Genomic DNA, 14,334 nt, shown 5'->3' on the forward strand with positions numbered 1-14,334 from the left:
TGCATCCTGACGCGGCAAGATGGCCTCCACTCTTGCCCGCACTGGCGGAGATTGTTTGAGCAAAGTTGCGAAGCACGACCGGGGAGCTCGGATTAGTAAGACAGCCAGTCCTCCAGATGTGGGCGTCGAGGTTCTTTTCGAGAGCGCAGATGTGAGTGGTGTGCCAATACGACCGCGGAGTTCGGGTCGTGAGAGGGAGGGTTAAAGCCGACGATTTATGATTGATATGTAAGCAACAGCCCGCCCAGTTGATTAGTTCGGCCGCAGCTTGCCCCTCGACGAATAAAGTGATGGGGGATTGCCCCTAATAAGCAAGACGAGACGTGCGCGACACGCCGACAAGCACTACTAACGACTTATTAATCAGTCGGGCTTTTGGTCGGGTGCGTTATAATTCAGAGATATCCATTCTGGGAAGCCGCATTCTCCGCTGAAGAGGAACAGGGCGACGCTGCTTTGTGCTTTGCTCTGGTCACGTGGTGGTGGTCCCGGCGTACCGAGCATCAGACATCGAGGTCATCAAATCATCGATTGCATCACGCTTTCCCCAGCCAAGCCCGCGCCAGCCAAGCCAGTCCCAGCCCCGGCCGTTTCCATACCACAGTAGTCCATAGTCCAGGGTCTGGGAAGTCAGAGCATCGTCAAATCGAGGCATCGCTGCCCCCAAGGCCCTCTCCGTCCTCCGCTTGTCTTCTGCACCCTTTATTTTCTCACCGAGACTACGCGGTCGAAGTCCATCATCATGCAGTCAATCGCGCCAGCTCCCGTGCCTCAGAGCATGCAGAATCAGGTACAGTAACCTACCCCTCCCCCCCTCCCCATTGTCACAGTCCCTTCCCATCCCAAACCCAACCCGTTGCTGCCCCATCAGCCGGCAAGGGAGGGCAGCAGATCGCATTCGTAATCCGAAGCTTGCCCATCTTGAAGCGGCTGCCAGATTCGAAGACATTGCCTCCACTTCCCACACGCCTTCTTGACCACACGAGCTGACTCACTCTGACTTCTGCCACAGGACATGAGCGCTGATAATGGTACTGTCTCCCCTCTGCTCGTGCTCTTGCCCGCTCTCCGCTCTTGCGCCAAGCAGACAGTAATCCCACGCACACCCTACTATCATTGCTGACATGATACTCCCCCCTTTGGCAGACTTAAGAGCACAGCTCGCGGCCGTTATCAACACTTCCCAACACGGTCCTCATGGCTACAACGACGTGCAGGCATCGAGCAGCGCAAGTCCCCACGACCACAACATCGACCCGGCGATCGGCGGCCCAGGAGGAATGATGAGCACAGGCGGAGACAGCGGCGGAGACGACAGTTTGGGTGACGGGCGCAAAGGGGGTGGAAAGCGCGAGCTGTCGCAGTCGAAGCGCGCTGCGCAGAATCGAGCAGCCCAGGTACGTTCCGTTGCTTGCGATGGCCCGTTCTGTCGTGTGTTCGCTTTTCACGATGATCATTGTTTATTGAAGTTGGGGATACCTCGTTAAGGTTTCTTGATGGTCTCCTTGCTTTGTCAATTCTCATGTCATCCAGAGACCCCAAGCTTACGTAACCTCCCATCACAGCGTGCGTTCAGACAACGAAAGGAAGGATATATCAAGAAGCTTGAGGAGCAGGTCCGAGAGTTACACAATCTGGAGGACAATTTTAAAGCGATCCAGGCGGAGAATTATTCGTTGAGGGAGTACATCATCCATCTCCAATCGCGCCTCATCGAGTCGCAAGGCGACTATCCGCAACCACCACCCAACGTCAACCTTAGCCATCCCCATGCTCGACATGAACATCTTGATCATCTCCAACGACGTGATGGAGCACCCGTAGCACCTATGGCACCAATGAGTCAGCTCCAGGCCTCAGCAGCTCGGACTTTAGCTGCGGCTGGACTTCAATCTGCAAAGCATGGACAGGAGGAGCACAGTTATGATCATGCCAAGAGATACAAGGAATCAGCAGAAGATACTGCAGCCGACGAAGAGATCATCCGTTCTCAGCTTCAGGCGAGTGCGGAAGGTCCAAATACTATGTCAATGTAAAAACTGTTTTTGGTTGATGGCGTTGTTGGAGGATATGGCGTTGCCTTGTAATACTGGCTCTGGCTTCACTCACGAGTGCATGCGTTTTGGGAGGTTCTGTCTGACATTGCTCATCATTAAAACGGTTAGACAAAGGTTATAGCAAATCAACTGTAGCAAAGCGAGTTGTTTTTATTCTTCCTTTTATGACGCCTAAGAAGCAAGTCTCGTGAACCCCTTGTTGACGCCATTCAAGAATACGCATTGCCAAGATCATGTTCCTAAAAAAAACGTTAGTTCTGACAACTCTGAAGTTTAATATAGACTCACCTTCATGTACTCTGAGCCCTTCTCAAGATACTCCTCCCTAGTAATAGCAGCATTCTTCCACGCACTACCTCCCGCCCACTTCGCAGCACCTTTCCAAGCATCCAAGATAGGATCCTTTGCTCTTCGTAGCGCCAACGGAGAACCAGCTGGCAGGGAAGCCCTTAAGCCATCTCTCAACCTCTCATCGAAATTCTGGAACATCGAGCTTCCACCTGTCAAAAAGATGTCCTTCAAAAATTCTTCCTGCCTTGCAACGCCATTCAATCGGTGCGTCAGGATATCAGCTGCAATCTCAACAATTCCAGCTTGATCCAGACCTGCGATCGATGGTTGGAAAATGACTTCAGGAACCCGAATGCGCTCGACGTTTAGGTGGAGTTGGTGAGCTTCTGCTTGGCTTTTTGGGTCGAAAGGCCGTGGTCCACGGAGGAAAGCATGAACAAGACTCTTCGTCCAGTCAGTTTGTGCATCAAGAGTATGCTGGTCCGTAAAGTCCGGATCGTATTTCAACAGATCGGTTTCAAGCGTCTTTAAACTTGCACCAAGATCTTCCTCTTCTTCGTCGTCGCTACCTTCTCCCGTGGCTATCTGACGATACACACCCCAATCATCATCGTTAGCACCAAAATTGTCATCATCACCTCCGCGTCTGCGTTTCTTAGTTGGGTTATCTGAGGCTAGGTTCGCAATGCTCTTCATTCGGATCTGGCTTGCAAGAGATTTGCGGTTACCCAAATCAGCCTTTAGACGTTCTCTATCTTTCATCTTCTGGATAAGGTCTGCACGAGCGTTGCGCCGCTCTTGCAGCCACCCTTCGAGATCCTTTTCTCGCTTCTCTTCGTCAAGTCGTCGCTCTTCTGCTACTCGGGCTTTCTCCTTTTCTTTCTCCGCTTTGGCTCGGGCTCGAGCTTCGTGGTTGGATTTCATGAGGCGTTGATGACGTTTTTGTTTGAGTCCTGCTTCGTCGAGTTGGTCGTCGGGGATTTCAAGGAGGCTGAAATCGGGCTCTTCTACTTCCTCTTCCACTTCTGGGCCTCCCACATCCTTCGTTCTGGCTTTGCGAATGGATTTGTCGAGCTCTTTAATTGTTCTTTCGAGCGCTGCTTCATCTTTCAAATCCTCAGAATCCAGCAACCGCTTGACTTCCTTCTTACTCTCGTTTGCAAGTTTCGATTGCAAATCCCTGTAGTAATCGAGTTCTTGCTCCTTTCTGATTAATTTCTCGAGTCTCATCTTAGCCGCTTGCTCTTGTAATCGTCTCCCGCTCTCCTTTCTCTTTTCCGCTATTCGGGCAAGCTCTTCTTCGCTCTTTTGAACGATTATTTCTTCGGTGTAAGGGTATTGGATGACATGGTCACGGTCTTCCAGCCCCGTCCAGTCAAGGCATGTGCTTAATTCTTTGTCGTAGCCTTTGGACAGGTAACAGTGATCGCGGATCATGTACTCAGTTTGAGAAGAGTTGAGCTTTCCAGGGAACGTGGGGTATTTTAATCGGATGAGCTTGAGCAGGTATTCGGCACTTTGTGAGCCACCCCAATTCAAACGTGTTGCTTGAGTCAAGAGAGCTTTGGAGTTAAGTACTGGAATGAGGTGTGTCGAACTGTGGGAAGAGGATACGACAAGTCCAGTCTTGCCGTTGTTGTAGTCGTATGAGAAAAGGGAGTCGATGCCATACGCTAGGGAGGGTGCAGAATAGCACTCAAAGATGATCTCGGTCATAGCTAGAATTTTGTGTCAGTGAGGCTTGCATTCTGAAGGAGGAGAATTATACATTTGCGAGAGTATGGGAGGTTGGCCACGGCTTCTGTCATGACAATGGGCACATCGACTCCCCCATTTGACCCTTCAACCCCCATCTTGATGAAAACGTAGTCCAATAACGACTCCATCACATCCCAATTACTCACTATCCCACTCCCTGCCTCGAAGGCATTTCTCATATGTCCGCGAGCAGTTGTGTCGGCAAGCACATCATTCCCGACAAAGGAGTACGTCTTGCCCAGCTTTCGGTCTCGGTATTTGGAGAAGATAGGTGTGATATTGAACCGAGGTGCATCTTCAAAGGACCAGCCAGCTCGAGTTCCAGACGAACCTGTGCATTAGGTATTAGCAAACGTGTTCTTGATGTCGGCGCAAAGGTGCAGCATTACCATTGTCAATCACAATTGCTGCACGGTCGCCACCGCGCGACTTCGCTTTTTGGTATCCATCTGGCTGGGGCTCGATGAATTTCTCAAAATGAGCTTCTCGAGGCGGGTACAGTTGTGGTGGCGGGACATTATTCTCTGGTTCAGCATCATGCATCGGGGTGTCGATCGCAGAGGGCGCCATTTTGGAGGTTTGTGGAACTTTCGCTGTTGGGAAGATGTTAGGTCATGGTGGATGGTTGTAGATATTATATGTTGAAGTTGAAAATAGATTAGGTTTGATGTTGCGAATTATAGCAGCGTCGACTAAGCAATTCGTACTTTGGTTTCGTGGCTGGTAGTTCATGTTTTCGGCAAGGCTGCAAGTTGGCGATCCGACAAGGCTGTCGTGGAGGGAGACGCTGCTTTTAACTTGAAGACAAACTATACTTTTCAATTCACTTCTTTTGGTTTTGCAGGTTGTATTTGGTATCATTCATCATTCATCGCTGTCAAGACTCTATTCTATGCACATTCCTTCAACTCCCTGTAACCTAAACCCAACCCATCCCTTCAAGTACACAATCATGAGGGATCCTTTAGAGAGTCCGTTGCTTTTAAATGATCAGTATGAAGATCTTGGAGAAAAGAGGTGAGGAAGCAACCTTCTAGATGGAAAAGCACGTTTGATTGATAATTCTTAAACATCTGGGCGACCAACTCGACATTCATATTCTGGATGTTGATTTCCTACATTATATTAGATATTTGCATCAAGCAGAAAAGTTCTTGATTCAAGACTCTTACTTGAAGACTCTTGTTCAAGAGCATGATGGCTTCATTGAGCTTCTCCTGCTCAAAATCAGTGGTTGCTTATAACAGTGTTGACGGGCTCTTCATACCACATTCGTGATGATACGGGAGAGCAGCAAATTCTGCTGATGCTCGTGAGGGCTTTCCTGTTCTTCAGTCAACATAAAACACTCGAAGAAATGGTCTACTTTGCTCACCATGGTTTTTGCTTGATGTTCTTGATTCCAAGTCGCGAGATCCGACGCGTCGGGATGATTCAAATACGGTGGATTCTCGGACACAAATACCACTCCATGAAGCCAGAAAAAGCGGCATCCCCACGTGATGGTCTCCACCACAGCTCAAGCTCCCTTTGCGAGGACCTCCCCAACCAAAAACAACCTCCATTCCAATACATCTCCATACCTCCAACAAAAAGTCTAACCTGAGCCCATCATGGCCCCCGCGACTCCAGACGCTGACGCCCATCAGCAGCTCATCGACCAGCTCGACATCCATTCCATCCACAAATCCTTCCGAAATCACCATTGGAAACCCAACCAACGTCGTAACAAGAACATCAAAACCATACTTGGCGATGCAGTTCGTAAGGAAGCTTCTCTCATGCCAACTCAAGACAACAGCGGCGCTGTAACTCCCAACCAAGACGAATCCAGCACCTCCACTGATGGAGACTCTACGCCAGCCGTCTCCACTCCGGGCTCTATCCAACTGCCCAATCTGGCACAAGCATCGAGGAACCTGTCAAAGCTCGTATTAGAGAGGAATATGAGGTCTAATGGGTTCTCGACTGCGCCGAATGCTACATATACAAATATCGAGTCTGCACCTTCACTGGCGCATCCGAAGCACTATTGTGACATTACGGGATTGTCAGCCCCGTATACGGACCCGAAGACTAGGTTGAGGTATCATGATAAGGAGATCTTTGGGGTCATCAGGTCATTGGGGCAGGGTGTTGCAGAGCAGTATTTGGAGGCTCGCGGGGCGCATACGATCTTGAAGTGAGGGAAGAGAGGGAATTCAGTGCATTTGCACTGTAGAATATACAATTGGGGCTTGCAGAAGAGGGTTCATAGGCAAAGGGAGACAGGAACCTCAAGCAATAGGAGAGAGGGCCGGGGAATGGATGTTACGCCCTTGTTTGTGGAAATCTTGCCAACTGCCAGCCCACACTTCACTCCAGCTCAGCCTGCTCAAAGACGACCTCAATAGCAACACAACAGAGCACCACATCCAGCATGTCCGACCGACAAAGTCAAGCTCCTTCCACCCACTGATCACCTCTCGATGACCAGTTCAAGAAGACGCTCCGGCTTAATCGCGATCTCAAACCTCAATATCTGCCTTGGAACGACGGGCTACCGAGAGAATATTGAATAATAAACTCAGTCATCAGAACATGACGCTCTGATCGTCTTGGCAATTACCTTTCCTTCCCCCCCTCAAAAAGCCGTGCTCGAGGGACTTTGAAGAGGCTTGTGACGCTTTGTGAAACGCTGCTGCTCCAGAAATAAACCTAAATAGTCCTCATTGTTGAAATACACTGCCTTTATGCCCTAATCATTAAACAAAAGCCACTCCCGAGTGCTGAATGGATCTTCGTACTCCTCAATTCACTGTTGTGGAAGGCAAATATTGAGTTGGAGAATTGATCGTCGAAGCCAGAGAAAAATCACAAGCTAAAAAAGCTCTCCCTCGAGTTCGCGGGAAACGTGGCGCGTTGTGGCCCGCGTCTCCTTTTTAAAAGATTCCCAACCATCGAGGCCAGCTCTCCACTACCAAGAAGTCTGCGCACACGAGCAAGTCAAATAGTCAAATTTCTCCACTTCCTGTCGTACTTGGTCCGGAAGGATATAATTCAAGATGCCTACCATGTGGCTCTCAGATTCCCAAAGTACGTTCCCCTTCCCGTTCCGCCAAATCCGGGCCTCGAGTCTATGAATGCGCCGAGAGGAATTTACGCAGCACAAGTTGATAGTGCAAGAACATTGGCTAATGGATATACTCTGCAGAGATTGGTGTAGCGTTCTGCTCAGGTGGTAGGTATGCGGGCTTCCTATGTGCTTCGGCGCATTGCTCCGTGCTAACTGTGCTCCTCCAGGTGGATTCTTCTTGATTGGAGGCGTGATTATGTTTTTTGATAGAGCTATGTATGTTCCTCTTCTCCCCCTCCCAAATTCCTAGCTAACTTCGGCTCACAGGCTTGCAATGGGCAACGGATGTCCTCCCCGCTCGGCTTCAACAACACCACTAACAACCAACAGATCCTCTTCCTCATCGGCCTCACAATAATCATCGGGCCCCAAAAGACCGCTCTCTTCTTCGCCCGCCGGCAGAAACTAAAAGGCACCGCCGCTTTCTTCGGAGGCCTCTTCTTGATCCTCATGCGCTGGGCGCTGGTCGGTTTCTTGGTCGAGCTCTACGGGATATTTATACTGTTTGGAGATTTCTTGGGGACGATTGCAGGATTTGCCAGGAGTACACCGGTGATTGGGCCGTGGATAGGGGTGTTGGTTGATAGGGCGGGGGTGTCTGTTAGGGGGAGTGAGTTACCTGTTTGAGGGAGAGAAGAAATGTTGGGAAATGGAAGATTTTCTCGGGAAATAAGGAATGCGAGGCGAGGACCCATGAAGATGAAACTTGGGAAAGATGTTGTGAACAGGGAATATATGACGAGACATGGCGTTAGATTGTATATTACAGGAGTTGGAATCTTCTTGCTAGCTGGCGTTTGGGCTTAGACACTGGCTGCTAAGCTTCACAGGAAAACTAATACTCCTCGAGGAGAGAGAAGTTGTGGAATATATACCCAATAATGCCAGAATCTTTACCTTCAGGGTAATTTCTGTTGAAATGTTCGGTTTGATTGAGTCTTCGCCGAATATGGTGCTGAAGCCATGGAATTCTGAAAATGTGAAAAAGACAAAACATAGAGAAATCGTAGAGCAATGCGTTTGTTATAAAGTCCATTCACTCATCACCTATGCAAAGCTTTCCCAAACGCTTTCCTGCAAGGTCATCAACTTCCACCAGATGTACCACTCTGCCCGTGATCGTAAAGACACTATTCTAGTATCTGTCTTATGAATGCCGAAAGAAGGTCCCCCCCCATTGTGTGATTATTCGCTTCCCTGCCCTACAATATCACCCCGCAACTCTGACATACAATCTCCTCGCCCACCATCATTGCACCACTAGTAACCCGTCTTGATGAGATAATCCGCCAGTTGCTCGACCGTTGTAGCTGTGTTCCCCGCAATCATACCATCTTTGTAGTGGGCAATGAGGATAGCCATCTTGGTCTTGACAATGACAACGCCTTCTCTGCCCTGTATTCCAAAAACGTCAGCCAGACTCGCAATGATGCTGACAGATTCATCGCTCGAGGCCATCCAGGTGGAAGGCGAATAGGCGGTAAGAAAAGAGACCCCACCTTTCTGGCGTAAAGACTTCTATCCTCAGCCTTTGTCAGAACGTATCTCTCACCAGCAACGTGCAGCCCATCGGCAAATAACTTCTCGGGCTTTCCAGACAGACCGGTAATCACTTCTTGGATCTCAGCCGGTGACAACTATCCCATGGTCAGCTCATCCTCTTCATCCATGCCGTCCTTCCCGTATCCAATTCCAAACTTTCTCAACTATAGCTTCAAGTCCTGGGATATAGAGGAAATAAGTGCTGGTCAGACGTACTTCGAAGCCAGTGCTGCCTGCCCATTTGCTGTCGCCTGCGATGCTGTAGATTGCTCCTTTATTGACATGACCACTGCCCACCATGCTGTCTTTCCATTAACTCAATCCCATACGCTATATCTAGCTTGACTTTCGAGATCGAGACATACCTAGAGTCAACATATGCTATTATCTCCAAGTCAGCCTAGCTCAGGGAGGGGTAATGATCGGGGAGCTTCACGCACCCTGCCACGACATCGTCAGTGTTTTTGGTGCAAATTAATGACTAATCGAGGTAGCCGCTGATTTTCGAAAGTGAGATTGAACAGCAGAGTTTGGATTCAACCCGTGTCTGATGGGAAGATGTGGTTGTAGTTGTGATGTGATCTGCTCTCGCGCGTAACAGGATTTAGCGAGCGAAACCTTGGTGGGGTCGCCGTGTCAACAATTTTGACGGCACGGTAAAGCAGATCTGGGAATGCTCAGGCGCATTGAGGATTGAGTGCCACTCAAGATCTGCCGAGTCTGTTCTCCAAGTGGGAGCCTCAAAAGCAGCCCAGTTACAAAACAGTGTGAGGTAGATTGGAGGCAACAAGATTTCTCTGAAGTCACGTTTATTTGTGGAGCTGTGCGAGTCAGGGGTACCTCCACTGTTGTTTTTCCCACGTGAGCAATGCACCTCGACGGCATAACTTGCACATTTATGCCTCTAACACAGTCAACAGCGTGTCTGAGGATGTTGTTGTAGAGTACTGCTTCGCCACTTAATATAATATCTGCCTGGTGGCGAGGACCATGTCCCTGAACTTCTGAAGATACCTGGCCAGCCAAGGTAAGAGGATTCTCGCAAATTAACAGGCTCACCTTTTCATGTGCGGCAGGCTGGTCTCGAGAGCCCTGGTTCCGGAGGCAGTCTTCGCGTCGGCAATATCCAGACGAGCTTCCCCAGAGTTTGAGAGCAGGCCTCCGTTGTATGAACTTCTGGAAGCCTCATTCCCTGCGAGGGTCAAACGTCTCACTGATCTTGGCAGAGGGTTGCACGTGACTAAACGGAATCCCTTCCTCTCCTGACAGATGTACCTCAACGCCCGTTCACCTGACGTGTTGATGAAGTATAAACGTGGTGATCGTACCAAGGAGCTCAGATCCTCCGAATATTTCGAGTGACAGCGGACTATGGAGATCACATTCTTGCTAAGAGGGAAGCATTGCGGAGATGGAGAATTATCGGCATCGTCTAGTGGGGCTCTCCTTGTTACAGATACTTATGAAACTGGGACCACCAACAGATATAGTCATTCGTACGGAGGACGACATCAGACGATCTGTTACGATGGATGGAATGCCAGCCATCAACTGAAGTCTAACGCAAAGGAGCTCGCACAACATGCGGCCTCGGGCCGGTGAGCCAGTTCTTGGGGTACTTTGCTGCATTATTAGAAGCAGTTGTCCTGACCAGAGATCGCGCTGCGTCTGTTTCTATCCTCGGTTTCGTTTTGTTCTCAATTCGTCATTCAGCTCTCAACTCCGGGGGGAAGGCCCTCCTCGACCGAGGCCAGGACGTCGGACAATTTTGCAGCACATACTCTTTGTTTGGATACGATTGTTACGAAGGCGCACAGCCGTGGGTGGGACGTGAGTGCCTTACCATTTGAGTAAAGGAAGTTGGTGCCTCACGAAACCTTTGCCATACGGATAATACAGTACGAAAGGTACAGTACTTGGTAATCGGATCTCTTTGTTTCATGTCCCTCTGGCCCCTCCCCGACCCGCCACATTTTTGATCACAGCCGGCATGAAGCGGACTTGTCCCGCATCGGCTGCCCACAGCAACGGAGCTCACCACCACCTCCAAAAGGGACACATCCATCCACTTCCCAGCTTCCTAACTTCCCATTCCCAACTTCCCGAAAACGTCGTTCCGTGGAATTGGATTGTGCAACGGCCATGAGACCATCTTTCCATACAAGCGGTCGTCCTCAACATAATCTCGACACCAGCAATTTTAGCTGTATTGTTCATTGATGAGGCAGGTCGGTAGCCCCTGCAATTGGGCCCTCCTTAAGATTAATGCGGTCCCTCTTCCCCCTGTCTGATACAGCCAGGTCTCAGGGTCAGCCCTTCTTGACCTTCTCTCTTTCCAGAACCCGCCGCAAACTCACGTCTTCCCTGGTCGTTGCCCAACGATATCTCCGCAATCTGCTGATGTGATCCTGGCGGCGATCAACCCTCTTCCACCTGTAATGAAATTGTCATCCCATCAACCTCAAACAAGCCAATCGCTTGCGCAAGTGCAGGGCTGAGATTTGGTACGACAGGTAGATAAGTCATTTGCCTGCTCTATCCTCTCTTCTTCCAAGCTTTCTGTCAACTTCTCGTTCGCGACTCTCTTTTCTTTCAGTTCATCAGTATACATATCAAGGGTTTCCTGGTGAACCTGTCCACTCCTTTTCATCATCCTTTGTAATAAGCATAAATTTCTCGGCCGGCGGTTTCATCAGTTTCTCTCGACACGGAGGCGAATCCTGTACCTCCACCAATCATCCTTCGATAGATCCCACCATGTTTAAGCAGAAGTCGAAGTGGGCCGGGCTTGGGATGGGTGCGAAAGGCCGTGACGGGAATGGAACTAGTGCGCCAATACCTGTGTCAGAAGATGCACAGGCCAAAAATACCAGAGATGCTGGACCAGGACTGCTGATGGAGTTCGCACCGCAAAGTCGGGATCGGAGTCTTCTTCCTCAAAGACCTAGCACTTCCGCCGGGCCTGCCTCGAGCTTCACGAAGCGGAAGAACGCTGAGAAGAGAGAAACAAAAGACGATCTTCACTTCAACCCGTTAGCCGCACATGGGAAAGGGACGACGTTTTATAATTTTCCCCTCCCAGGAGCGCTTCCCACTCCCACCACCACGCCAAGATCGTCTCCTCCACCACCTCGAGAAGCTGAACTGGCACGGCCTTCGACACCAGACTCTATGGAGATAGCACCTGGGAAGATAGAGCCATCACCAACGGAAATCGGGATGGCACTTGGTAGTCCAGCACATCCGCCCACGATGTATCAATCTGATCCTGCTGATGCATACCACGAGTACATGCGGAATAATTCGCCAGGTCATACAGATGGCGACTCTGTCGATGGATGGGTCAACTCGCCGCCGATCCCCAAGCGAAAACCTAGTAAATGGAAAACTTTAGGGGGCTTGTTTGGAGGAAAGAAGAATACACAAGCATTCTATCAACTTCAACCTGAGCCACCTCAACCACCCCCGGCGCCACCAGTGGAACAGTACGTCCATTTCGATGAACCTCAGAGCGACAAATCCTCCATGTATCGCGGGCGTACGAAGTCTGAGAGGAAGAGTAAGAAGAATAAGCCAGACATGAAAAGAGCAAACACTGCCCCACTCAATTTCGAGTTAGCGAACCCGAACCAATATCAGCATCAACCTCCAGAGATCACTCTTGATGGAGAGCGTCTAGGTGATAGTGGATCTGCTCACACGACCCATTCCGGAGGCCTGCTTGATATTGACATCCCTACCATTCAGATGGAGAGATACAGCATCATGTTCAGCGGCGTTCTTCAGAAATCAGGTTCAACTACTACGTCATCTCTTCTTGCGAGACGACAAGCAACGCTTGACAAACTCAAGACCGTCAATGAAGCTATTGCTTCGAAGGTTAGCCTTCATGTCCACTGGGTACCTTCAAATGACTGGTTCTAACGGCCCATGACAGGAACAAGAATTATTAGCCACAATGAAGCAACAAAGATCCCGAAGAGCGAGTTCACCTCAGGCGAAAAGTCCAGCGTTCTCGTTGTTTCCATCCACGCCATCTCGAGTGAGAGAACCATCTCCAAGTCCTTATCGAGCAAATCTGCAGCGCTCAAACACATCACCTGCTATGTTATCGCCTGCTCGACCATCATTTGCGCCAGGCCCAGAAAATGATGCACACGCTCAGATTCTAGCTGCTGCCACTGAAGTTGCCGCAAGGGAAGACACGGAGAAGCGAATGCGGAGGGCAGAAGTTCGGATTCCAAACTTGCGAAGAAGGGAGCCGATGCCAGAACCTGAAGCTGAACCAGTGAAAGAGCAGGTGAAGAAACCAGTAAGATATGAAATCATGGATTCTCCGACGATCGTTTCGCCAAATCCAAAATGGTCAACCGAGGAATCTCACCTAACCTTGGACTCACCCACTGATGAAGAGGGTGAAGTGGAGGAAGCCTATGATCCGGCACCTCTACCCATGAAGCCTGTACTCCCTGAGCCTAACTGGCAAATGATTACACCTGCCCACGGTCATGTTGCAACATCTTCAGCCTCGGGATCAACAACTTCCCGCTCTGATCACTCTACCTCAACCTCAGCATCTAGCATCATGACTTCACCTAGTGTTGCCTCACCACAACCATCAAAAACAATACTATCACCTCCTTCAGGACGCCCTCGTGCGGCAACGACAGGAGCACCACCAAACACAGGCCGCATGCGCAGCGCCACCACCTCTAGCACCTCCCAAATCCCACGCCGCGGTCCAAACCACCAGACAGCCTACGCTGACGAGGACGAAGAGCTTCGCCTCAAGACCGCAGCCGACGTCTCTATCGCCCGTCAAATCTCGGTCTCGAGATCCCAACGCCAACTTCTCGTGCCCATTAAATCTGCTCTCAAGCAGCCGAAAAATCCAAATCTTACTATTGAGCCGAGAAATTTCCCGGTTTCAGCGAGCGGCATTGATATTATCGGTGTGGGGAGAGTAGCCAGTCCGCTCGGTGCAGTAGCCGTCGCTGCTCAGGAAGAGAGGGAGAGAGGCGGGAGTCCGTTTGCAGACAGAGGAGAGAGAGGACGCATGGCTAGAGAGAAGAAGCCAGCTGAGAGATTGGTCGAAGGTGTGAAACCTGCTACGCCAACACTCGTCGTTGTCGGTAATTCTCTAGACCAAAAAGAGAAATTGTGGCAAGGTGCTACGCAACAGCATCTGGCGCACAGTACTCCTGTGGAACCTGCGGAGCGCAGGAGAGGAAACGATAACGGACATTTGCATCTCAGTAATACAGGGGAGATCAAAGTTGGGTTGGCTGTTGAGGCGGCGCAGGCGAAGGAGCTGCAGAACAGGAAAAGTGAGAGGGTTGTTGTGGAGATTATTAGCGCTGCTTCGAATTAGGGAAATAGGAGGGTTTGGGATGGGATGGGTTCTCTTCGGATTCAAAATGCTCTGGAAGTATTGTTTATAGGGTAGGGTCACGGCATTTTGCTGGTTTTGAGACGGTCCCATCAAATGTCGGCAAGATTGTTTATGGTTGCATGATAGAGTAGATAGGATGATACCAATTTTATTTGACTGATGACCTTGATTCACCAGCA

The 14,334-nt window shown here is 50.0% G+C and overlaps 7 protein-coding genes across 7 annotated transcripts; 4 read left to right on the forward strand and 3 right to left on the reverse strand.

Moving 5' to 3' along the window:
* Window positions 1–377: 377 nt before the first annotated feature.
* Window positions 378–2,036, forward strand: K444DRAFT_598706 (uncharacterized protein; the record flags this gene model as incomplete). Its single annotated transcript, XM_024878546.1, has 4 exons — window positions 378–790; window positions 1,013–1,031; window positions 1,147–1,397; window positions 1,566–2,036. Exons 1-4 carry the CDS (start codon window positions 743–745, stop codon window positions 2,034–2,036), a joined length of 789 nt encoding a protein of 262 aa, XP_024731109.1. The 5' UTR covers window positions 378–742.
* A 230-nt stretch (window positions 2,037–2,266) lies between these two features.
* On the reverse strand, window positions 2,267–4,676 carry K444DRAFT_634959 (actin-like ATPase domain-containing protein; the record flags this gene model as incomplete). Its single annotated transcript, XM_024883812.1, has 4 exons — window positions 2,267–2,296; window positions 2,346–4,066; window positions 4,117–4,437; window positions 4,496–4,676. The coding sequence occupies 4 exons, from the start codon at window positions 4,674–4,676 to the stop codon at window positions 2,267–2,269; spliced, it is 2,253 nt and encodes a 750-aa protein (XP_024731110.1).
* A 265-nt stretch (window positions 4,677–4,941) lies between these two features.
* K444DRAFT_598710 (DASH complex, subunit Dad4) lies at window positions 4,942–5,540 on the reverse strand. Its single transcript, XM_024878547.1, has 5 exons — window positions 5,482–5,540; window positions 5,374–5,430; window positions 5,279–5,323; window positions 5,137–5,221; window positions 4,942–5,085 (listed from the first exon to the last, which is right to left on the reverse strand). The coding sequence occupies exons 1-5, from the start codon at window positions 5,482–5,484 to the stop codon at window positions 5,057–5,059; spliced, it is 219 nt and encodes a 72-aa protein (XP_024731111.1). The 5' UTR covers window positions 5,485–5,540; the 3' UTR covers window positions 4,942–5,056.
* A 179-nt stretch (window positions 5,541–5,719) lies between these two features.
* Window positions 5,720–6,292, forward strand: K444DRAFT_634960 (uncharacterized protein; the record flags this gene model as incomplete). The annotated part of the gene is made up of 1 exon (XM_024883813.1): window positions 5,720–6,292. The coding sequence occupies one exon, from the start codon at window positions 5,720–5,722 to the stop codon at window positions 6,290–6,292; it is 573 nt and encodes a 190-aa protein (XP_024731112.1).
* A 721-nt stretch (window positions 6,293–7,013) lies between these two features.
* On the forward strand, window positions 7,014–7,848 carry K444DRAFT_598716 (Got1 family protein; the record flags this gene model as incomplete). Its single annotated transcript, XM_024878548.1, has 5 exons — window positions 7,014–7,181; window positions 7,300–7,326; window positions 7,389–7,437; window positions 7,489–7,504; window positions 7,552–7,848. The coding sequence occupies exons 1-5, from the start codon at window positions 7,151–7,153 to the stop codon at window positions 7,846–7,848; spliced, it is 420 nt and encodes a 139-aa protein (XP_024731113.1). The 5' UTR covers window positions 7,014–7,150.
* Window positions 7,849–8,481: 633 nt separating this feature from the next.
* Window positions 8,482–9,216, reverse strand: K444DRAFT_646500 (putative profilin; the record flags this gene model as incomplete). The annotated part of the gene is made up of 4 exons (XM_024885206.1): window positions 8,482–8,616; window positions 8,721–8,858; window positions 8,980–9,068; window positions 9,204–9,216. The coding sequence occupies 4 exons, from the start codon at window positions 9,214–9,216 to the stop codon at window positions 8,482–8,484; spliced, it is 375 nt and encodes a 124-aa protein (XP_024731114.1).
* Window positions 9,217–11,077: 1,861 nt separating this feature from the next.
* K444DRAFT_667812 (uncharacterized protein) lies at window positions 11,078–14,323 on the forward strand. Its single transcript, XM_024887339.1, has 2 exons — window positions 11,078–12,642; window positions 12,701–14,323. Exons 1-2 carry the CDS (start codon window positions 11,521–11,523, stop codon window positions 14,132–14,134), a joined length of 2,556 nt encoding a protein of 851 aa, XP_024731115.1. The 5' UTR covers window positions 11,078–11,520; the 3' UTR covers window positions 14,135–14,323.
* Window positions 14,324–14,334: the final 11 nt, after the last annotated feature.

The sequence above is a fragment of the Hyaloscypha bicolor genome (genome assembly GCF_002865645.1).
Source record: "Hyaloscypha bicolor E unplaced genomic scaffold K444scaffold_136, whole genome shotgun sequence".
NCBI lineage: Eukaryota > Fungi > Ascomycota > Leotiomycetes > Helotiales > Hyaloscyphaceae > Hyaloscypha > Hyaloscypha bicolor.